The sequence below is a fragment of the Gymnodraco acuticeps genome, unplaced genomic scaffold, assembly GCF_902827175.1.
Source record: "Gymnodraco acuticeps unplaced genomic scaffold, fGymAcu1.1, whole genome shotgun sequence".
Taxonomy (NCBI): domain Eukaryota; kingdom Metazoa; phylum Chordata; class Actinopteri; order Perciformes; family Bathydraconidae; genus Gymnodraco; species Gymnodraco acuticeps.
The window spans coordinates 325,024-342,810 of NW_022990473.1; the positions used below are offsets into that span (position 1 = coordinate 325,024).

The 17,787-nt window shown below is 40.4% G+C and overlaps 1 protein-coding gene and 1 long non-coding RNA gene across 3 annotated transcripts; one reads left to right on the forward strand and one right to left on the reverse strand.

The window, feature by feature from the left end:
- The first annotated feature begins 184 nt into the window (after positions 1–184).
- Positions 185–3,067, forward strand: LOC117552635. Its single transcript, XR_004570005.1, has 2 exons — positions 185–1,916; positions 2,792–3,067. It is a non-coding gene; the product is annotated as an uncharacterized LOC117552635 (long non-coding RNA).
- ccdc172 (coiled-coil domain containing 172) lies at positions 2,141–17,688 on the reverse strand (the record flags this gene model as incomplete). Of its 2 annotated transcripts, none has more annotated exon segments than XM_034226209.1 (4): positions 2,141–2,853; positions 3,091–3,178; positions 14,922–15,024; positions 17,587–17,688. In XM_034226209.1, coding segments are annotated over 4 exon segments (329 nt in total), but the record flags the coding sequence as incomplete, so codon positions are not given.
- Between the last annotated feature and the right edge of the window lie 99 nt (positions 17,689–17,787).

The window sequence follows — 17,787 nt, forward strand, 5'->3', positions numbered from 1 at the left end:
GGAAACTACAGCACGGTCACATGACTTCACGTCACCACCGCTAAGCTAAAGGAGGCTAATGTTGGGCTATAAAGGAACTACAAGCACGGTCACATGACTTCACGTCACCACCGCTAAGCTAAAGGTGGCTAATGTTGGGCTATAAAGGAACTACAGCATGGTCACATGACTTCACATCACCACCGCTAAGCTAAAGGTGGCTAATGTTGGGCTATAAAGGAACTACAGCACGGTCACATGACTTCACGTCACCACCGCTAAGCTAAAGGCGGCTAATGTTGGGCTATAAAGGAACTGCATTTTTGAGTTTCAGTATATTGTTGATCAGTGGCAAACAAAAGTGTATGATACTTTTAATTGTAGGTAGGTTTAATCTCCACATTATGATTTCTGAAGTAAAAAGCTAACGTTGGGCTATAAATGAACTACAGCACGGTCACATGACTTCACATCACCACCCCTAAGCTAAAGGCGGCTAATGTTGGGTGTTATGACGTTTAGTCGTCAGATTTAGACTCTTCTTAGCAACCGCCGCGTTTTAAATCCACCAATGGGGTATTTTCTGACGTATTTGTGGTATATGTGGTAGAACTAAAATCTATTCAGCTTGTGTTAACACAGACCTTATTTCAACCAAAAACACATTAAAAAAAACACTTGAGTGGAAGACGTAGGGACCAGAAAAGTGTAAAATTCTAAATAATGTTCAGGCCATTCTATATCAGATCACAACAGTACTCAAACAAGAAGACTTAAAGGATAAAAGGTGAGGCTCCCTACAGATTAACGGCTGCACTATCATTGATATACAACTACAGAACAGAATTGTAGTATTATTGTTGTATTGTTTTAAGTGTCGGACCCCAGGAAGAGTAGCTTTTGTCAAGAGCAAAAGCTACTGGGGATCCTTAATAAACATAAACAGGACAATTACACCTGCAATTGTCTGGTCGCCATCTTCCCATCTTTCTGCTAGACTTCATTTCACTGACAGTCACTCATTATTTACGTGCTTTATGGAAAGACAAGTTGAACTGAGGTTAACCACTCTGCCAAATGGTCTGCCCTCAGTTTCTGCTAACACTTGCAGGCGCAGCTCAACGAGGTCAAGGTCAAACTGTCAAACTGAAGCTGCAGGATCTCATTAAGCAGCCATTGACATCCCACATGATTCTATTAGGAGTCACTCTAATCAGAGGGAAAATGACCCTCTGCTGTCGACAGCCTAATCATCAATTACTGAAATAACTGTGTGTGGACTGAGGTAAACTGTAATGTCACACAACTACCTTTAGACAGACACATCAACGTCAAAGATTCAAAGGTTTTATTGCCATATACACATAAAAAATAGTGCAAGAAGTCTATATACACTTAAATAGAATATGATATACAAGAACAGAATGTATAATTAAATATTGTACAGTAAGATCAAATGAAATACGGTTTATTGCGGTGATAACTAATTAGATAAATAAGTATTTTGTGTGTTTCTATAATGTTACAACAGACTAATTTTGGGGTGTGTTATATAGGTGTGTGTGCATGTTAACGGTCTGCAAAGGCCAAAATCCCTGTGTTCCCTATCACAGCATTTGTTAAATTTGCTATAACTATAACATGTTTTGTGATTTGTTTGGAGCATGCTGCCCTTTACCTCACCTCATGTGTCCTTGTTAATGGACTGGTCTTGAAGCAGAATATGGTTGTAACATGTTTTTGTTTTGTGTGCCGAATAGGGAAAGCGTTAAAATTGATACAAAATAAAAAGCAGGGGTCTGAGCTCATGCGGGACCCGGCAGCTACCGTCTAAACTAAATGCTGCCGTGATGAAACGCCATATCATGGATATCAAGGATTCTCTCTGAAACAGTTTGGAGCTCAAAGGCTTTCTCTCTTGCCGGTTATACCACAAGGTGAGTTCCTTTTTACTTCCTGCTTCTTCACACACATGCTCTCCAGTACAGGTTAGCTCTGAGTGTTAGCATGCTAATGTAAACACCGACCATATTACGTCCAAAACAGTCGGGCATTGTTTCTGATAGCAACGTTTCTGATTGGCCCGTGGGTCCACATTTCAGATATTACGTCATATCGGACGCAAATCTGGATCAGCTCCGTTGTTCCCCATTTTTAGAGATTTTAGTACGGAGGAAAAGAGAGAGGGTTTTATTTCCTGACGCTGCGTGAGTTCCCCGACACACCGGGGACACATTGATGTATAAGAGACATCAAAGAGTGCATTTTGGATGATAGGTCCCCTTTAAAGTGTTAACTTCTCTAGCCAGATTATTGATTGAAAGTCAAAAAATAGTGTTGGCTTTAATTTTACAGCATATTTTAAAGGTTTTTTTACCCTAAATACCATATCAGTTATTTCATTAAATGAATCAGAAAGTATAATGTTGGTTGCCTTTTCCTATCATGCTATTTTGGATTAAATTCAATGTTGATGCTATTTAAATCCAGTGTGTATAGCAATGTTGCACTTTGTCCACTAGAGGGCAGTACACCACCACTTTGTGAATACCTCCCTTATGTATTTGTTAGTCATGTTCCAATAAATAACATGTAAAAAGGAATATTTATGACTGAAGCAAAGGTATAAACAGATCGGCACATTGTATATAAGCTTGGAAAAGAAACCGGTTTCAACCCTGAGGTCATGCACAGAAAGGAATTTGCTCTTTTCATGTAACTTATTACGGTTTATTATCTCTGTGTTTGTTCCTTCCTGTCCTCTGTCTTCCCTTAACTCCTGTCTATTCATATTCATGTTTGTTTTTACCAGAAGAACCAATATAACCTGTATCATCCTCATCGCGGCTCGCTCTCCTGGCTGCTGTCCAGCTTCTGCTGAAAGAAAAAAACCCAACAAAGGAGAGAAGAAATAGGATGAATATGAATGAGTTCTGAACTTCCTTTTCCCATAGTGTGTATTTCAAAATGATGTGCTACGCATGTGCTTGAAAGATAGTTATCTGCCGTGGTGTGACATGCACATAATGCTGTGTGATTCTGGGAGCATGTGAATAACTTTGTCCATGATTAAACCGTTTTTCTATAAGCTTTGTGGAGAGGCTTTCTTACCGACTTCAGGAAGTGTATCTCTGATCGTAGAGTCTCTCTCAGAAGCTCCGGCTCTCCTTCTTTATGCATCTCCAGCTCCTGCCTCAGCCTAAACAAATGAAACACATGTGAGCAAGTGAAGGAGCGCTGGAGAGGAAAGAAAGAAATACAAATAAACATGAAATGCAAGTTTAAAGAAAGCATCAGCAGTTGTGTTTCTACGTATTGATGCGTTTTCTTTGCTTCACTATACGAGTGCTTTTGTGTTTTACCACTGACAAGAAAACATTTAAATTACACTGAAACCTACTGTATCTTGCACGTTGGTATTCATGTTGATCGTGACAGAATGCCAGTTTGTTTTTGTGACAAGGCCAAATATTGTCACAGTGTTGATCTCTGTAGTCAAGGGAATATAAAAGACTACAAATCCCATGGTGCCTTTAAGAGACATGTGTGGAAGCAGGGTCTATGCAGGAATCCTGAAGTCAAATGTAAGACCTTTTTAAAGACCCTTTCCATACATTTTAAGACCTCATCGCCACTTTGAGTTTTAACCGGTTACCTTGGCGACACACTTCACCTCACATTGACTGTATACAGCATTGATTGTCCTTCCTCCTTATCGTCCAACCATTTGGACGCAGTCTTGCATTTCCCCATAACGATGTTGTTTAACAACCGGCGTAAACGGACCTTCAGATGACGTCAAACCCAACGGGATGCCATCAATAAACTCCACAGAATCACACCACACACCTACGCCATGATTACATTCAGGCGGACTGTAGAACACAACCTCTCTGGACCATTTATATACTTATTGAAAACAAGCTACAAAATGTAACACCTTGGAAAATGCCGTTTAATACTTTAATAGCCTTCATTTTCGCTAAATTGATTTATCAACTTTTAATAACCCCGCGGACTCCCTGGGAAGACACCACAAAGACAACGTTCATTTAATCACTATCTTAGGAGTAACCTTGCTTTTGTGCTTCACCCCAACAATTACACACAACTGAAACCTATTGTTCACATTGACGTTCATCTTGATAGTGACAGAACATTGTTAAAGACAGTTTTTGGAGGGGTTTTGTGACACATATTGTCACCTAGTTTTGAGCAGTGGAGTCAAGGGAATATAAAAGACTACAAATCCCATGGTGCAAGCATTTATGAGACACAGTTATAGGCAACCTGTGTGGAAGACACCACAAATACACCGTTTATTAACTTTAAATGATATGATGTACAACATCATAGAAAGAAAGACCATCTAAATGTGATTATCATCTTATTTGAGTTGTGCCTTTCGTTCGACTCTTGTAAAGGCCTATTTCCTTATTTGAATGTGTGTGAAATATATATTTTTTTGATTAACCACGAGTCCCATAATATCAATGCAGCTTCAGAAACCAAACATGTCGTAATAACTTTGAGTAAAACTAACAAATTGAAAGATAACGCATTTGAAATGTCTGTTTTAAATGTGGCTTAAGGAAACAAAGGAAAGAAGCTCATGCACAATATACAGTATCCCAACTTAGTAGAATAAACTAAGTGTTGGGTTTTATATCAACACATTTCCCTGAAAATGTACATGACTTTTTTGATGTTTTCAGATGTAAACAGCAGGAATTCACACCTTTGTTTACATGGACTAAATCAACACAACTGGAAATACTCTTTAGATTATTTAGACATTTAGGCCCCGTCCACACGGAGACGATTTCAGTTGTATCCGCCAAAGTTCTCTATCGTATAGACAAGGCCGAAACGGAGCCGCGGCTTCGGAGCCCGAAACCGATACACTTTGAAACCGGCTCCCAAAGTGGGTAAGTCTGGAGACGACACGCTTGCGGCTCCGTGTGTACGCCCTCTACGACCTTTTCCTGAATCAATGACGCAATAGCCCCGCCTCCCGCCACCTCTCCTGCTCACCCCCGCGTCACCTGCGTCATTGCTGATGCGTTTCGCCAACAACAACAACAATGGCGAATCACAGGGTTGCGTTCGTGCTCCAGATGCTACTGACCATGATACAGATTTGAGTGCAAATCTACTGCTCCTCTACCACAACCAGCAGCAATGTTCGGGGGGTCTGTTCTTCTGTGCTTTTGGTGTATTTTGTGATGGAAGTACACTTACAGGCCCGGCATATGTACTACAGCGTCTCCAGCGGTTTCGAGCGGTTTCGTGTGGACGGACAAGTTTCTTGAGCCGATTCCGTGTGGACGGAAGACTTTTTTTAAATCGACTTCGGTTCAAAATCGGTTTCGTCTCCGTGTGGACGGGGCCTTAGAAAAACTCCCACATCAGGCGAGTTGTTTGACCGTTAATGTTCACAATGATTTGTTGTACGATACAAGTTACTGAAAGCTCACAGGAAGTAGAGACTTGATGATGTTTGGCTAACACTTGTTCATCCTTCTTCAAACATCTTTATGTAACCTTTGTGACACACCAGCTAGTCGGTACTTAGGGAACAATATCTCCTCTAGATATCCTATTTCAAATGCATATCATACCTGTTTCATTCTTAAATAAACAAGGACTGAACCAGATAATTAACAAAAGCCATGTGAAACAGCTATAGAGGACACTTTTCTTTGCCACACCACAAAAGAAAATATCCTTTTCCACGAACTAAAAACTATTTTTAACATTGTCTGCTCTCACACTATACTTTATAAAAAAAACATGCAATTGAATACTCAGTCGAGATTGCTTTTATTGAAAAACTAAAACATATATTTGATCTCTTGGCTGTGATTGTACGGTTCTGCCAGGTGTTGGAAGGATCTATACCGAGACAAGATACCTCTATATCTCTTTTATTGGAAGTTAATGAAACAATAACACAGCATTGCATTTTCAGTTTGAACACAAACACAAAGCACCGTTTTAAAACATCACACTTCTCTGTGGAAGATCAGATTACAATGTGTTTTTATTTGGCAATTTATTGATTTGTCATCTCCACGGTCATCTGAATATGATGAGTCTTACTCTCGAATGCTGGTTTATTTCTATTTTGAGATGTTTCTATTGTAGAATTGTGTATTTCTAATATTTTAAATTGTACAATGCCTTGTTTTGTTTTATGATGCTGCAACAAAACGTGTTTTTTCCCAAATTTGGGATTAATAAAATACATCTTATCTTAAAAGGCGAGCAGAATGATGTTTCCAACCGAAAGACACCCAGCTTTCTGGATATCAGTGGTTGCTGCCGTTTAATATCACATTTCTGCAGAGCAAAGACATCCTCAAATGAGCCTTCAGGACTAATGCAGCAGTAATATATCAATGAGGAACATCCGACACATCGGAAAATACATACAACTCCTAAATCAGGCACAGCGAGAGGATATTCCAGGTGTCTCTCTCTGTGCTGTGCGACAGTGAATGATGCTCTGCCTGTTTTGCACACTGAACACTTTTTAAATGACTGTAGCACTCGCTCAAATTGACACGCATTCAATTTCAAACAATCAATAAGCGCAGAGTTAAATATGCGTTTTAAAGGGAGGCTGCAGACGGGATTGATGGCTTCGGCTCAGAATGGATGATCATAAGAATGAGTGAGAGGACGCCCTCCCTCAGAAGACTCTTCCTCAGCACTTCCTCAGGCTAATAAGCCCGCCAGTAATGAAGGACCTCGTATGTTTAATGAAGCTGAAGGATGAGCACGACATGCTTCCAACATGCATGATTTAGGGCGATGCTAGGGGAGGAAACTCAGAGGAGAGACATGAGCAGAACGTGGGGAGGAAGGAAAGGCCGGAGAACGAGAAAGATTATACTATCTTGTCTTCTCATTTTGCTGTAACGCCATCATATACAATGTTTGTTTTTTATCTGTAAAGCCCACTAACGTGTTGTGTGATATTGGGCATTACAAATACAGTTTGATTTGATTTGATGAGGAGAGTTTACTGATGTAAGAAAAGGGGTTTCTCAATAATATAGATTTTTAAGACGCGATTACCATGGATTCAAGAGTTCAAGATATAGAGGTGATTGCTATATCTATAGAACATTGAATACATATACCACGGCCTGTCGTGAGCTATTGCTTGAATATACACCTGAACATCAGCAGGAGAGGACTCTTTAAAGTAGAGACACTACATACTGATATACACCTGAACATCAGCAGGAGAGGACTCTTTAAAGTAGAGACGCTACATACTGATATACACCTGAACATCAGCAGGAGAGGACTCTTTAAAGTAGAGACACTACATACTGATATACACCTGAACATCAGCAGGAGAGGACTCTTTAAAGTAGAGACACTACACACTGATATACACCTGAACATCAGCAGGAGAGGACTCTTTAAAGTAGAGACACTACATACTGATATACACCTGAACATCAGCAGGAGAGGACTCTTTAAAGTAGAGACGCTACCTACTGATATACACCTGAACATCAGCAGGAGAGGACTCTTTAAAGTAGAGACACTACATACTGATATACACCTGAACATCAGCAGGAGAGGACTCTTAAAGTAGAGACACTACATACTGATATACACCTGAACATCAGCAGGAGAGGACTCTTTAAAGTAGAGACACTACATACTGATATACACCTGAACATCAGCAGGAGAGGACTCTTTAAAGTAGAGACACTACATACTGATATACACCTGAACATCAGCAGGAGAGGACTCTTTAAAGTAGAGACACTACATACTGATATACACCTGAACATCAGCAGGAGAGGACTCTTTAAAGTAGAGACACTACCTACTGATATACACCTGAACATCAGCAGGAGAGGACTCTTTAAAGTAGAGACACTACATACTGATATACACCTGAACAACAGCAGGAGAGGACTCTTTAAAGTAGAGACACTACCTACTGATATACACCTGAACATCAGCAGGAGAGGACTCTTTAAAGTAGAGACACTACATACTGATATACACCTGAACATCAGCAGGAGAGGACTCTTTAAAGTAGAGACACTACATACTGATATACACCTAAACATCAGCAGGAGAGGACTCTTTAAAGTAGAGACACTACATACTGATATACACCTGAACATCAGCAGGAGAGGACTCTTTAAAGTAGAGACACTACATACTGATATACACCTGAACATCAGCAGGAGAGGACTCTTTAAAGTAGAGACACTACATACTGATATACACCTGAACATCAGCAGGAGAGGACTCTTTAAAGTAGAGACACTACCTACTGATATACACCTGAACATCAGCAGGAGAGGACTCTTTAAAGTAGAGACACTACATACTGATATACACCTGAACAACAGCAGGAGAGGACTCTTTAAAGTAGAGACACTACCTACTGATATACACCTGAACATCAGCAGGAGAGGACTCTTTAAAGTAGAGACACTACATACTGATATACACCTAACATCAGCAGGAGAGGACTCTTTAAAGTAGAGACACTACATACTGATATACACCTGAACATCAGCAGGAGAGGACTCTTTAAAGTAGAGACACTACATACTGATATACACCTGAACATCAGCAGGAGAGGACTCTTTAAAGTAGAGACACTACATACTGATATACACCTGAACATCAGCAGGAGAGGACTCTTTAAAGTAGAGACACTACCTACTGATATACACCTGAACATCAGCAGGAGAGGACTCTTTAAAGTAGAGACACTACATACTGATATACACCTGAACAACAGCAGGAGAGGACTCTTTAAAGTAGAGACACTACCTACTGATATACACCTGAACATCAGCATGAGAGGACTCTTTAAAGTAGAGACACTACATACTGATATACACCTGAACAACAGCAGGAGAGGACTCTTTAAAGTAGAGACACTACATACTGATATATACCTGAACATCAGCAAGAGAGGACTCTTTAAAGTAGAGACAATACATACTGATATACACCTGAATATCAGCAGGAGAGGACTCTTTAAAGTAGAGACACTACATACTGATATACACCTGAACATCAGCAAGAGAGGACTCTTTAAAGTAGAGACACTACCTACTGATATACACCTGAACATCAGCAGGAGAGGACTCTTTAAAGTAGAGACACTACATACTGATATACACCTGAACAACAGCAGGAGAGGACTCTTTAAAGTAGAGACACTACATACTGATATACACCTGAACATCAGCAAGAGAGGACTCTTTAAAGTAGAGACACTACCTACTGATATACACCTGAACATCAGCAGGAGAGGACTCTTTAAAGTAGAGACACTACATACTGATATACACCTGAACAACAGCAGGAGAGGACTCTTTAAAGTAGAGACACTACATACTGATATACACCTGAACATCAGCAAGAGAGGACTCTTTAAAGTAGATACACTACATACTGATATACACCTGAACATCAGCAGGAGAGGACTCTTTAAAGTAGAGACACTACATACTGATATACACCTGAACATCAACAGGAGAGGACTCTTTAAAGTAGAGACACTACATACTGATATACACCTGAACATCAGCAGGAGAGGACTCTTTAAAGTAGAGACACTACATACTGATATACACCTGAACATCAGCAGGAGAGGACTCTTTAAAGTAGAGACACTACCTACTGATATACACCTGAACATCAGCAGGAGAGGACTCTTTAAAGTAGAGACACTACATACTGATATACACCTGAACAACAGCAGGAGAGGACTCTTTAAAGTAGAGACACTACCTACTGATATACACCTGAACATCAGCAGGAGAGGACTCTTTAAAGTAGAGACACTACATACTGATATACACCTAAACATCAGCAGGAGAGGACTCTTTAAAGTAGAGACACTACATACTGATATACACCTGAACATCAGCAGGAGAGGACTCTTTAAAGTAGAGACACTACATACTGATATACACCTGAACATCAGCAGGAGAGGACTCTTTAAAGTAGAGACACTACATACTGATATACACCTGAACATCAGCAGGAGAGGACTCTTTAAAGTAGAGACACTACCTACTGATATACACCTGAACATCAGCAGGAGAGGACTCTTTAAAGTAGAGACACTACATACTGATATACACCTGAACAACAGCAGGAGAGGACTCTTTAAAGTAGAGACACTACCTACTGATATACACCTGAACATCAGCATGAGAGGACTCTTTAAAGTAGAGACACTACATACTGATATACACCTGAACAACAGCAGGAGAGGACTCTTTAAAGTAGAGACACTACATACTGATATATACCTGAACATCAGCAAGAGAGGACTCTTTAAAGTAGAGACAATACATACTGATATACACCTGAATATCAGCAGGAGAGGACTCTTTAAAGTAGAGACACTACATACTGATATACACCTGAACATCAGCAAGAGAGGACTCTTTAAAGTAGAGACACTACCTACTGATATACACCTGAACATCAGCAGGAGAGGACTCTTTAAAGTAGAGACACTACATACTGATATACACCTGAACAACAGCAGGAGAGGACTCTTTAAAGTAGAGACACTACATACTGATATACACCTGAACATCAGCAAGAGAGGACTCTTTAAAGTAGAGACACTACCTACTGATATACACCTGAACATCAGCAGGAGAGGACTCTTTAAAGTAGAGACACTACATACTGATATACACCTGAACAACAGCAGGAGAGGACTCTTTAAAGTAGAGACACTACATACTGATATACACCTGAACATCAGCAAGAGAGGACTCTTTAAAGTAGATACACTACATACTGATATACACCTGAACATCAGCAGGAGAGGACTCTTTAAAGTAGAGACACTACATACTGATATACACCTGAACATCAACAGGAGAGGACTCTTTAAAGTAGAGACACTACATACTGATATACACCTGAACATCAGCAGGAGGACTCTTTAAAAACTAGCTGTCTAAACCTCATCAGGTTTGGGGAATGTTAATCACTTATCTTCTGGTATTGAATAGAAGACATTATCCAAAGTAGAGGCATCAGTAATAACAATGACCCTTCCTTCCTGGAACACTATTGATCTCCGGTCTTTCATTAAATAAAGGAAGTCTCTTTGTGGAGAAACACGTTGGACATCCTTCATTCATATTCTACCATTAGTTAATAGTCCACTGTGATGAGCAGACACGTGCCTTTACAAGTTCAGTTTTTGCACACAAAGGTTGAAAAGGTAATTATATTGACCTTAATTTCTAAATTGCTTAGAAATCAGCGTTCGCTCGCAACAGTCTTAGTTGCAGCTTCGAAAATAGATTTACAGCCATTTAATAAACTAGTTTCAACTCAAACCGTCAGGATTTGTGACTAAATAATGTGAAAAATATGCTGTAAGCTGCTCTTCTCCACAGATACTGATCGTTTGACAAATAACCAGAATGAATTAGTGCATATAATAATTCCATACATTTATTATAGCGCTTTTCCAGATGCTCAAAGCGCTTTACAAATACACATTACACATATCATACATGCAATGGTCACCACTGTGGACAATACCCACAGGAGCAAGTTCAGGTGAAGTGTCTTGCCCAAGGACGCAATATATATATATTAGGAGGGGTTAACAGAAAGGTTTTAGGAGTATGAGAATTATTTTAATCAGGCTAAGAAATGTATTTGTCTGTCGTTAAAAAGCGCCTCAAGCAACACTTGTCTTTTTATTGTCTCTAGCTTCCTATAGCTTATTTTGGTGCCTTGTGAATAAATAAATGAAATGCTAAGAGACTCTGCACAACAGCTGGATTGTCGCAATATCACAGGGTCATATGCAAAGCCAATAAAACCAGGAAATACAACTCGTGCAATATCAAAAGATCTCATGAAACAATATGCATATAATATAATATATATGTGAATATAAAAGCTCAACCCTCTGCCCCTCATTCCTTTCTCCTCCCTTCACCAATCACATTAGTCTGTGTTTATGTCTTCCCACTTGTTGACTGAATGAAACGCATTACACATCAAAGCCTTAATTAAGTCAAAAAAAAATTATCTTTATTGGACATTTGTAATTATACTTAGTTATTTCAATATTTGTATTCATATTATATCTATCCTGAGTTCTGGATCTGAGTCCTGGACTTCGAGTCGTGGCTGAACCTGTCTCTGCGGTCCTGCCTGACTCTCGTCATGCTGCTTCCCTGATGGCTCCACAGGATTGTAGCTGACATCCTCGTGGATTCATCTTCTTATTACAGACACATGCATTGCAAACATCTGGACTACCTATGTTGCAAATGTATTATCTCTTTGATTTACACACGGCATCTATTGCACGTCTGTCCGTCCTGGGAGAGGGATCCCTCCTCTGTTGCTCTCCCTGAGGTTTCTCCCATGTTCCCTTTAAACTGTGGGTTTTCTCTGGAAGTGTTTCCTTGTACGATGTGAGGGTCTAAGGACAGAGGGTCTAAGGACAGAGGGTCTAAGGACAGAGGGTCAAAGGACAGAGGGTATAAGGACAGAGGGTCTAAGGACAGAGGGTCTAAGGACAGAGGGTCAAAGGACAGAGGGTCTAAGGACAGAGGGTTAAAGGACAGAGGGTCTAAGGACAGAGGGTCTAAGGACAGAGGGTCTAAGGACAGAGGGTCAAAGGACAGAGGGTCTAAGGACAGAGGGTCTAAGGACAGAGGGTCAAAGGACAGAGGGTCAAAGGACAGAGGGTCAAAGGACAGAGGGTCTAAGGACAGAGGGTCAAAGGACAGAGGGTCTAAGGACAGAGGGTCTAAGGACAGAGGGTCAAAGGACAGAGGGTCTAAGGACAGAGGGTCTAAGGACAGAGGGTCTAAGGACAGATATTCGAAAGTGAGGCAACTGTAACAAAACCACATTTCCTCAGGATTTAAAAAATATATATATTCGGGAATGATTCCAAAAAGTAATAGACAAAATCATTTGGTAAACAAAAAAACATTTTGTTAGTTGCAGCACTTTTGAATATTGTGACTTCCACGCATCTGAATATTTGAAATCAATCAATCAGCATACTTTATTAATCCGGGGGGGAAATGAATGATTTCAATCTAAAAGCTCAACTCTCTGCCGCTCATTCCTTTCTCCTCCCTCCATCCATCACATCCGTCTGTTTATGTCTTCCCACTTGAATGAAACACATTACACATCAAAGCCTTAATCAAGCCAAATGGTCTTAATGCTGTTATTTACACTTCCAGTTGGACAGCAGCCAGCGCGAGGACCACAGCAGAGCCGCTCCATTCAGCACTTTCTCTCAGTCTGACTCGGGTTAGCTCTTAGTAAATAACACCTATCTAATGAGCGCGCAGACTGCTGTGTCGGTAACACTGATTCTCCTCTGGTCCTTTGCAAGTGTTTTGAGCATCACACAGCTGTGGCTTCAGCTAAAAGTGCGTGTCGTCGTGGCTTCCTTCCTTGTTTATCTATCAAGCCATTAGACGCCTTAAACGGACATGTTTTAACTCTTTTCCTTTCCTTTGTATTACTTACAGTTTGAAGAGTTGCTTAGCCTCCGATGGTTTGGATCAGGGCTATTCAATTAGTTTGGAATGGGGCCGGTTGATGAAAATGATCCAAAGCAAGGGGCCGGGAAAAAGATGGCTTGAAATATGAGCAATCATATTAAGAGCTTCAGATACAGTAAATACTACAACAGCACAGTGGAGCGCATTTATTGTGTTTAATGAAACCAAACAACATAGACCCAAGGCCTTTATAGATCTAAATGGCATGTTCAGAACTCAGGAGGCGTACATGTGAATAGGGTTGCAAAGGGGCGGAACATTTCCGGTACATTTCCGGAAAGTTTCCATGGGAAGTTAAGCTGGGGAATTTCGGAAATATTCTATGCAAAATTAAACAAAAAAACATGACATTTCAACAGATTAAAAAATATATCTATAAATTCCTTATCAAGAGCCAACCTTCAATTTACAAAATTCCCAGTTTATTCCCATAAATTCCCGTTAATTCCCATTGAAAGTTTCCATCTTTGAAAATTCCCGGAAATTAGGTGAAATGATCGAATCATTCACGCAGAGATGCAATCAATGACAGGAGTTGTCACTGCAGTAGCTAGTAGGTGGGTTCGAAACCCGAGCCCGCCGAAGTTTTCAGGCAATGTCTTTCCCTCTATCTCTCAATTTAACACCCTCTCCGGAATAAAGGCACTAAAATCGTAAAAAAAAGAATTCTTAAAAAATTCATTAAAGAAAAAGTAGATTACTTTTTAACATTATAGAGAGGCGAAGTCCCTCCCTTTCCTTTCTGGAGCTCCATGGGACCTTATTTTTGGATCAATGGGGAGAGAAAGATTATCTTTTTATTTAAATGATAATTTTGCAAGTCAAAAGTATTTAAATGTGTCGTAAAACTGAAGTAACGCTCAATGAACTACATCTCCCGTCTCGCACCACACACCAAGACGGCCGTCACGTTGAAACATTTCACTTCTTTCTTTCAGAACGAGGCGGAAAGTATTAAAAGAGGTGAAAATCACTCCAAGTCTGGGCACGTTGAGAGCTGTGCTTACACACAAGGGGAGTGAGTCGGTTCCGTGAGAGCCAGCAGGCTCTAATAGTGCGTATACTTCATTTCAGTCAGTGATGTTAAAGAAACCCTTGTGAGAAGAGGATTTCAGTTGTTGTGTACAGACAGGCCTCTAAAACTAATTAAACATCCCATCTGCTCAGCCAGGAATATTTTAAATATCCGGAAGCCCCTGTGAATTACATTTTTGGATGAGATGCTAAACGGCGTACTGCTGTGTTTACATTTTGTTTTGTTCCATTTTAATCCTCAGTGTTTCATTTTCATTTCCCTAGAGCTGTTCACTCGTTTGAGTCTCATATGGATTATTTTTCTTTGACATAATGGATGCAACTCACCTGAGACAGGTGCTGTCAGTGAGAGGCTTCTGACTGACAAACAGACCCTCGGCTCTCAGAGACTCCGTCATCGCTTCAGCTTCACTCAGCTGGAGGTCCAGCTCTGCAGGAAAAGAGGATATATGGTCTTTATCAGGTGTTTATCAGTATGTAGTGTCTCTACTTTAAAGAGTCCTCTCCTGCTGATGTTCAGGTGTATATCAGTATGTAGTGTCTCTACTTTAAAGAGTCCTCTCCTGCTGATGTTCAGGTGTATATCAGTATGTAGTGTCTCTACTTTAAAGAGTCCTCTCCTGCTGATGTTCAGGTGTATATCAGTATGTAGTGTCTCTACTTTAAAGAGTCCTCCCCTGCTGATGTTCAGGTGTATATCAGTATGTAGTGTCTCTACTTTAAAGAGTCCTCCCCTGCTGATGTTCAGGTGTATATCAGTATGTAGTGTCTCTACTTTAAAGAGTCCTCCCCTGCTGATGTTCAGGTGTATATCAGTATGTAGTGTCTCTACTTTAAAGAGTCCTCTCCTGCTGATGTTCAGGTGTATATCAGTATGTAGTGTCTCTACTTTAAAGAGTCCTCTCCTGCTGATGTTCAGGTGTATATCAGTATGTAGTGTCTCTACTTTAAAGAGTCCTCTCCTGCTGATGTTCAGGTGTATATCAGTATGTAGTGTCTCTACTTTAAAGAGTCCTCCCCTGCTGATGTTCAGGTGTATATCAGTATGTAGTGTCTCTACTTTAAAGAGTCCTCCCCTGCTGATGTTCAGGTGTATATCAGTATGTAGTGTCTCTACTTTAAAGAGTCCTCCCCTGCTGATGTTCAGGTGTATATCAGTATGTAGTGTCTCTACTTTAAAGAGTCCTCTCCTGCTGATGTTCAGGTGTATATCAGTATGTAGTATCTCTACTTTAAAGAGTCCTCTCCTGCTGATGTTCAGGTGTATATCAGTATGTAGTGTCTCTACTTTAAAGAGTCCTCTCCTGCTGATGTTCAGGTGTATATCAGTATGTAGTGTCTCTACTTTAAAGAGTCCTCTCCTGCTGATGTTCAGGTGTATATCAGTATGTAGTGTCTCTACTTTAAAGAGTCCTCTCCTGCTGATGTTCAGGTGTATATCAGTATGTAGTATCTCTACTTTAAAGAGTCCTCTCCTGCTGATGTTCAGGTGTATATCAGTATGTAGTGTCTCTACTTTAAAGAGTCCTCTCCTGCTGATGTTCAGGTGTATATCAGTATGTAGTGTCTCTACTTTAAAGAGTCCTCTCCTGCTGATGTTCAGGTGTATATCAGTATGTAGTGTCTCTACTTTAAAGAGTCCTCTCCTGCTGATGTTCAGGTGTTTATCAGTATGTAGTGTCTCTACTTTAAAGAGTCCTCTCCTGCTGATGTTCAGGTGTATATCAGTATGTAGTGTCTTTACTTTAAAGAGTCCTCTCCTGCTGATGTTCAGGTGTATATCAGTATGTAGTGTCTCTACTTTAAAGAGTCCTCTCCTGCTGATCTTCAGGTGTATATCAGTATGTAGTGTCTCTACTTTAAAGAGTCCTCTCCTGCTGATGTTCAGGTGTATATCAGTATGTAGTGTCTCTACTTTAAAGAGTCCTCTCCTGCTGATGTTCAGGTGTATATCAGTATGTAGTGTCTCTACTTTAAAGAGTCCTCTCCTGCTGATGTTCAGGTGTATATCAGTATGTAGTGTCTCTACTTAAAGAGTCCTCTCCTGCTGATGTTCAGGTGTATATCAGTATGTAGTGTCTTTACTTTAAAGAGTCCTCTCCTGCTGATGTTCAGGTGTATATCAGTATGTAGTGTCTCTACTTTAAAGAGTCCTCTCCTGCTGATGTTCAGGTGTATATCAGTATGTAGTGTCTCTACTTTAAAGAGTCCTCTCCTGCTGATGTTCAGGTGTATATCAGTATGTAGTGTCTCTACTTTAAAGAGTCCTCTCCTGCTGATGTTCAGGTGTATATCAGTATGTAGTGTCTCTACATGTCTCCATGCTTCAATGTTCAAAAAGCTCTTTATTCTTCTCATACTGTCTGTGCTGCAGCACCTCTTTTCACCCTCTGTCTGAAACCAGAGCCCAGTCTGCTCTGATTGGTTAGCTGGCTGGCTCTGTTGTGATTGGTCAACCACTTAGAGATGTTAACTTTGGGATTTTAGCCTTTGCAGACAATTTACATGCACAAAAACCGATAGAACACACTACAGGAAAGGGACAGCCTCAAAAAGACATAATACGGCCCCTTTAATAATAATAATAAATCATACACAAAAATCACTTCTCTGGAACATTGATAGCTTCCAGCTGAGAATGCATACTCTATATGTGAGTAACGCTCCTTTAATATAGATTAAAGCCGCCCATAGAGCCAGAAACATATTAATGTTCTCAATCTGCTCTAAAGATACGGTACAACTGCCTACAACTGTATGGCTGACTTTGCTGCTGTTTTTCTGGCTTACTCCTTTTGCGTCGAGCTCTGATTTCTGTCAAACAGAAAAACCTGAGTGAATGAAACAAACAAAGGGGCTTGTAAAGCGTGTTGCAGACAAATAAACCTGTCAGCTTGTCAGTTGCTGGGGTGAAAAGTGCAGCAGTTTAAATCTCTCTCTTTTCCTTTCAGAACCACATCCTCCAACACAATAATAACCTTTCAGCGTTCACCTTTCTGAACATTTTCCAGGCTCTGCACTTTGAGCAGCAGCACTCTCTTCTCCTCCTGCAAAGAGCTCATGTGTCGGTTCCTGCGGCTCATCAGATCCATCTCTGGAAGTTAGGGGAGAGAAGACGATTTCAAACTTGACAATGATTGAGTGAAAAGCACCAGAGGGGCCGAACTTAACATGGAATTTAGGAACCTTTTTT